We start from the raw sequence: 7,183 nt of genomic DNA on the forward strand, positions 1-7,183 counted from the left end.
ACCGGTACCCATCCCTAGTCTTAAAGTTGACTTGAGGGGAAAAAAAGGCTGAAAAAAAGAGGTGGAGCAGCAGCTGACCGGGTTATTTTCAGCAGGTCCGTCACATGATCAAGTATAAAAACATCATCAGTTGTTCACCAATGTGCAAAAACCTGCATCTACAGACTGTGGAACAGTCTCAGAATAATGTTCCTCACTGTGATCTACAGAACATCATATCCTCAACATCCTCACAGATCCTGGAGGAATCTCTGTGCGCAGGGTCGACTCTGGGATGAAATCAGTGCATCAGGACTTCCAGACGTCAGCGTATGCAAGCAGCTCGGCGTGCCGCCCACACCTGCAGGTTACAGCTTCATCACTCAGAGAAGAAGCCACATGATGATGGACACATGATGGAGAAACTGTCACCTCTGGACCAAAACTGATCTGAGGTCAGAGAGAACCTCGTGTACACATCTGTCTGGAGCTGCTGTGTCTCATGTCTTCAGCGTGTCTCTGCGTCATCACTGATTCAGGATCTGTTCACAGCTCCGCCCACCTGGACCACACCCACCTCAGCTTTTATTAACATCAGAGCACAAAGGTCTGTTTGTTTTAATCAATCTTTCATATGACTGTTTGACGTCCCACTCAGCATCGTCGTCTTCTGTGTCCAGATTACTATGTGTCTCTGGTTGTGTGTGTGGTTGTGATCGTCGTGCTGTCGACTGGCTTCCTGCTGCTCCTCTACAGATGGATGGAGAACAGGAAAAACAGGAAATCAGATGGAAGACAGGTGGAGGTAACTCCATCAGTGTTTCTGTCAGTGTTTAACCTTGCATGACAGATTAGTGCCACTAGAGGGCAGTAAACACCAACTGCATACATACATGTGCTGTAACTGGATGTGTTAAATATTTTCAGTTACCTGCAGCCCAGCAGAAGAGCGGAGCTCCAGGATCCACATGTGACTCCACCTATGAGACCATGACTCCAGCCCCCACAGACCAGGACCACATCTACTCCACCCTCACCGACACACAGCACACACTTTGCTAATGCTCAGCAAACCACAGGATGATATTTGATAGTCTGTACATAATAAAAGAAACAGATCTGTCTGCATCAGCGAGCTTTGGTTGAAACAGCTGACACAGCTCCAGTGTTTGTGTCCTGTCTCAAGAAAACAAAAGTTTTGGTCCTTGATTAACCGAGCTGCATTCAGTCCTTTCTGAGGACTACATTCCTCGGTACGTGTTGATAATCTGGAATTTCAGCAACTGAAAGAAACAGCTAATGCTGCAGCAACTACTGCGATGCTAAACGTGATACCGTTAACTCGAGAGCAGCAGGAATGATCAGATCTGCTTCTGAGCAGTGACACCGCTCAGCGTTCTCGGTGAGTCATTACTGACCTGCATGTTTTCCATGGAAGTAGGACAAAACAATAGTTTTACTCAGGATCTGTATCACAGGTGAGATCTGTTCCTGTTCCTGGCCTTGAGTTTGCCACCGAGCTCAGTTACATGATCATTAATATGTAAATTATCGTGACCACTGATCAATAACCATGAGTCCCATTCACAGAGAGTTGGGGAATGGCTGCAATCACAGCATGTAAGATGGTGACAGATGTACCCTTAGGCCCCTCCTCCATTCAGAGATGGTCTTTCCCTTTTCACGTAAATGGCCTCCTTGACTCCGCCCTCAAACCAGCGTTCCTCCCTGTCCAGGATGTTACATCCTCATCATTGAAAGAGTGTCCTGGCAGAGTCCAGGCCTGACGAGGTGGCTCTGCTGTGTTGTGACATCACCAGAGGTTGTTTGGTTTCCCCGATGTATAAATCCTGCCAATCTGGCACTTAACAGCGTACACTCTGTTACTCTGTTTGTGTCGGGGGACCCGATCCTTGCTTAAAGTGTGATGCTAAATAAAGTGCTTTTAATAAAGTGAAAGGTGTGCTGCTAAAGTGCTATACAGATTATAATATAAATAACAGTAAGGGAGTCCTCCTCCTTACGAGGAGAAATCTGCTCTCTTTCTAGTCCCTGTCAGGACTCTTGCTGCAGCATTTTGGATCAGCTGAAGGCTTTTCAGGGAGTTTTTAGGACTTCCTGATAATAATGAATTACAGTCGTCCAGCCTGGAAGTAATAAATGCATGAACTAGTTTTTCAGCGTCACTCTGAGACAGGATATTTCTAATTTTAGAGATGTTGCACAAATGAAAGAAAGCAGTCTTACATATTTGTTTAATATGTGCATTGAAATGTGTCCATATTTCTAGAAATGAGAGCTGCTCCATCCAAAGTGGGATGGATGCCGTCTCTCCTAACAAGACCAGGTTTCCTCCAGAAGGTTTGCCAATTATCTATGATGCCCACGTCATTTCTGGGACACCACTCAGACAGCCAGCAGTTTAAGGAGAACATGCAGCTAAACATGTCACTGCTGGTCTGATTGGGGACCAGAGGAAACTACAGAGACTCAGCCAGTAGTTTTCAGGTTCCCTCAGTGTCGTCTGCTCTGGCCTCTGGATGACAATTCACTACTGTGACTAGTGTCACGTTTCCCAGAACACAATCTGCAATAACCACAGTTTGTTCCTCAGTGGTGAAAAGAAACGAGATGTGAATATAGATCATAGTGGTGTAGATCGTGCTGGTTCTTACAATGAAGGGCCCTCAGCCAAAAACACCCATCCTTCCATTCACACAGTCAGTTTAACGGTTTAGAGAAGATGGAGTGAGAAGGGTCTCGATCTCTGTGTTGCTGGTAACCATGAGGTGGTGTGTGCTGCATATAGATGTGGTCAGATAGCTGTGGTTCATTGGCACAGGAAGTGACAGCGTCACAGCAGCAGTTATTTTTCACTCTGTTACCAGACCACATAAAGTCTGATGGTTTTAGCAGCACGGTGGCACGGTGGTTAGCACTGTTACTGCACAGCAAGAAGGTCCTGAGCTCAGTTCCACCATCAGGTCGGGGTCTTTCTGTGTGGAGTTCGCATGTTCTCCCCGTGTTTGCGTGGGTTCCCTCCGGGTACTCCGGCTTCCTCCCCCGTCCAAAGACATGCAGCTTGTGGGGATAGGTTAATTGGTTAATCCAAATTGTCACTAGGTGTGACTGAATGTGAGTGTGAATGGTTGTCTGTCCCTGTGTGTTGGCCCTGCGACAGACTGGCGACCTGTCCAGGGTGGACCCCGCCTCTCGCCCTATGACAGCTGGGATAGGCTCCAGCGCCCCCCGCGACCCTGAAAAGGATAAGCGAATGGATGGATGGTTTTAGCAGCAGATGACTGCTGACTGTCAAAGATCAGAAAAAGGAAACAACAGAAACAGAAGCCATGATTTCTCATGAAGACACATTTTATTCACAGAGCACAGAAAACATGTAATGTTTGAATGTTTGCTTTGTTTATGTTAACAGTCTTAATATGCGCTCACTTTGGATTTGATGGCAGCAGCATGTGTCTGTGGAAAAGTACTCGGTGGTTCTGAAGAGAAACAGCTCTCAGCTAATCTGGTCCACTGGCAGCAGGTCAGTCACATGACCGGAAGTTCAAAGAGGATCTTAGAGGCAGTTTGTCAGAAGTAAAAATGTGCAGAGGCAAGCTGTGAACAGAACAACGTCCCTCACTGTAAAACGTTGTTGTATATACTGCTGCATTTTGTTCTGTATGTTTTTCTCCGGTGATCCTGTGTGTGTGTTAATGCCTGCTGAAACCACAGCACAAATACTTTCTTCTCCCACGTTTGCACTGAGCAAGAGATGCTCTGTATCTCACTGCACAGCTGTGATAAGAAAGGCATTCTAGAGGCCTTCATACCCACACACCTTGCCCGTATCAGGCTGAACTGCTTTTTCCTCCAGAGCTGCTTTAATTTTTCATGGCTTAGATTTGTTCCACCCCAAAGACGGACCGAGAACGTAGCAGAGAGTGTTTTGTCTTTTTTAATTGGGAAGAGGCTGTTTCTCCGTTCCTCAGTAAAGCTTTGGATACGCTCTTTCCTTGTCTGCACAACTATGCCACGGTGTTGCCCTGGGCAACAAACCACATTTCACATTATGTGTTCTGAATATGGGATAAATTAGGGTGACCAACCGTCCTCTTACCCCCGGACATGTCCACTTTTCACGTTCTATCTGGGCGTCCGGGGGGACTGATAAAAATGTCCGGGCCCACGTGTGAGACATCATCCCCGAACTGCTGCTTTGTGAGTGCTTGTTCTGCGCTCACAGGCGGGACTGACAACGCGCAGCAACGCGCCTAATGATGTTTAAAAGATCCCAAAGCACAAGTGCATCTTATCAGACGAACTGCAAAAGAAATTTCCCTCGTACCGACCATAGCTTTACGGGCCGATGGTTTTGTTGTTGCTGTTTTTGTAACGGTATAAACAATGAGAGGTGGTGGATTGGTCAGATGCTGGTCGATGTGTAAAAATAACTCAGTTGTTTGGTGGTGGCTGTGGCGGAGCTTCCACAGAGGCCAGCAGGTGGATGAGGGAAGGGGAGGAGGAGAGACCCGAGGCGGCCGCCGGTCCGAGTGTCAGGTGAACTGAACTTCAGGTAAGAAGTTCTGACCTGCAGTCCATCTGGGTCAGATATAAACCAAGTTTAGTTTATTTTCGTTGTGCTGACTTTTTACAGTCAGTTACAATAACTCGTACTGCGTGCTCGCTAGCATGATGGAGTTTCTATACAGCTGGGTGGTGCTATGATGTTACTGATGGTGTTATGATGTCGGTTTGGATATGTGGTGAGAGGGAAACATGAAGATGAAACCAGGAGATGTCCTTACTGGATCATCAGAGCTGTGATGGAGAAACAGGTTTACCTTTTAGGTGACATGGATGAGTTGAAGTTATGAACTGTTTCTGAGAGACAAATAACACCAGGATCCTTTTCTATGCAGCTGGTAACTGTGCAGGGGCGGGTCTAGCAAAGTGTTGCCAGGGGGGCAGGTAGGGCATTAACAATATCTCGCTTTTATTCAATTATTATCTGAATCTTACAACCAAAGTGGTCATATGATGTAAAATGCATAGAAATCATACATAAACCACCAAGACTGTACATCACTGTCACAACAGCGTTCGTTTTCATTCAAAGGCTTTATGGCTTCTCCTGTAATACCTGCTGGGCCGGTCTCTAGTCAAAATGCCCGGGTAAACCCAAAACTGGTAATTTTTCTTATGCAGATGAGCCATTATTTCTGCATCACTATTTAATTCCAGAGGATATTTTGTTTTGCGCTTGTTGACTTGTAAAACCTATATGACATATTTTATTTCATAATTCATTAACCGCACAGAGGTGTCGTTTAAATATGTTAAATATGTTTCTTTAAGCAAGTTCTTCATGACTGAGCTAAGTGTCCTTATTTTTGGAAATCAAAATATGGTCACCCTAGGATATATACAAGTTTACCCTTTTGAATAAGGTCATAGAAAACACTTCAATGCATTGTAAAGGTAAACTGTGTTGGACTCGGCCCTGGCGTAATGCGGACACACTTCTGTGTAATGAATTCTGCCTGCTTCCAGTTCACTTCCACAAAGTTTCATGCAGGTGTTAGTGTGATCATTGCAGCTGATAGCGCAGCTCCACGTTGAGTGTCTCTCCACTGGGTGGAAGCATCGCCTCACTGAACTGCAGGTCTACTTTCTTTGTGCGTCTATTCAACCACAATTATGGTTGGAGATGGGCTAACTCATAAGTGTCTGACATGCCTTTGATGCGTTACACATGATGCATTCATCCAACGTTCATTTCATAACATCCGCAGATACTGTTTGATTTCCAGGAAACGACTCTAACAGTAAAGTCACGAGTTATATCCACTTTATTAGGAATCACTCAGTGTCCAAAAACACCAGAAACAAACACAAGAACCCCCAGAGTAAAGACACACCGTGAGCACAGGGGGCCGGGGGACGAGCAGAAGACCGCGCTCAGTGGTCTCAGAGGTAAGGTAGGTGTGTGTGTGGGGGGGCACCTGAGCGCGGAGGTGGGAGGGTTTAAATCTAAACTCTTTAAGAAACAGGAAGAGTGACGCAGGGCGGGCTGCATATAAAGAGGGAGTGCGTGTGTGCGCGTTCACCTTTGGGTGTATCCCTCTAACAGCAGCAGCTCCTGCCGCGTCTCCTCCGTGTCTCTCTCTGCTGGGAACACTTGAACCGTCCGGATGGATCCGCTCTCCCTGAAGTCGCTCCTGCTCCTGCTGCCGCTGCTCGGTGAGAGGATGAAGCTCCGAGCGCTCCGCTGCTTCATGAGCTTTTCGTAGTTTTTACTTATTATTATTATTATTATTATTATTATTATTATTATTATTATTATTATTGTTATTATTGTTATTATTATTGTCTAATGTGTTCCTTGCAGGATGCTGTGTGGGGCAGGGCATTCTGCCCGCAGGTCCCGTGTCTGCACTTGTGGGGGGAAATGTCACCCTGAAACCTCTGATTAGTTACCCGCCCAGCGTCATAACCTGGGCTTTCAATGGCCCAAATGGTGTGGCTACATTTGTTGGTGGAACTGTGACCGTGGAAGACGCTTACACGGGGAGAGCTTCGCTTAACTCTACCGACGGCTCCTTGACCCTTTCCGCCCTGACGCCTGGGGACAGTGGGGACTATAGCGTCAATGTGATAACAACCAGAGCTCGATTTGGAGAGACTAAACTTCTGGTGGTCGGTGAGTAGTAATGTGTGCCATACCTGTGCTGTTACCTGCAGAGGCGGGGCTTCAGATAAATAGAAGCGTCGTGTGAGACTGCGGCAGAGCCGAGCTGATCACAGGGCGATTAATAAATACAGAAAGTGTCTAGTTTGGGGCTTATAACGTACCCACGGGACAGCTGCCCGTACAATGCCCACTTTTTTAAATGGAGTTTAGCCGTGAGCCACGCCTGCTTATCCCTGCAGTCTTAGAGAGCGAGCTATGCGATGTTTAGAAGCCGAACAGTTTATCCAGACCTTTGAGGGCCACCTGTTGGAGGAGGAAAAAATCTTTGCGCCGGTGCGCTAGCGGCTCCGCAACTCGTTCATTTCAAATAACCAGCAGTGTGTGAGGGCGTGGCTAGTGACACTGCACCTTCCAGTCAGTGTGGCCGTGTGTACTCAGCTTTGTGGGGCCAAAGTGTGATTTGAGTGTCAGGATTACAGTTTAGGCTGGGTTAGGGTCAGGGGCTGGGGA

At 46.7% G+C, this 7,183-nt stretch overlaps 1 protein-coding gene across 1 annotated transcript in view; it reads left to right on the forward strand.

The window, feature by feature from the left end:
- The first annotated feature begins 6,074 nt into the window (after positions 1–6,074).
- LOC102204377 (carcinoembryonic antigen-related cell adhesion molecule 5-like) overlaps positions 6,075–7,183 on the forward strand; it is a 19,995-nt gene continuing 18,886 nt past the window's right edge. The window contains exons 1-2 of the mRNA XM_005751795.2: positions 6,075–6,222; positions 6,371–6,682. Coding sequence (XP_005751852.1) covers positions 6,174–6,222; positions 6,371–6,682 — 361 coding nt within the window. The 5' untranslated portion in view covers positions 6,075–6,173. The remainder of the gene's footprint in view (positions 6,223–6,370; positions 6,683–7,183) is intronic.

Source organism: Pundamilia nyererei, unplaced genomic scaffold, assembly GCF_000239375.1.
Source record: "Pundamilia nyererei isolate P.nyererei 1_Seehausen unplaced genomic scaffold, PunNye1.0 scaffold00326, whole genome shotgun sequence".
Lineage (NCBI taxonomy): Eukaryota > Metazoa > Chordata > Actinopteri > Cichliformes > Cichlidae > Pundamilia > Pundamilia nyererei.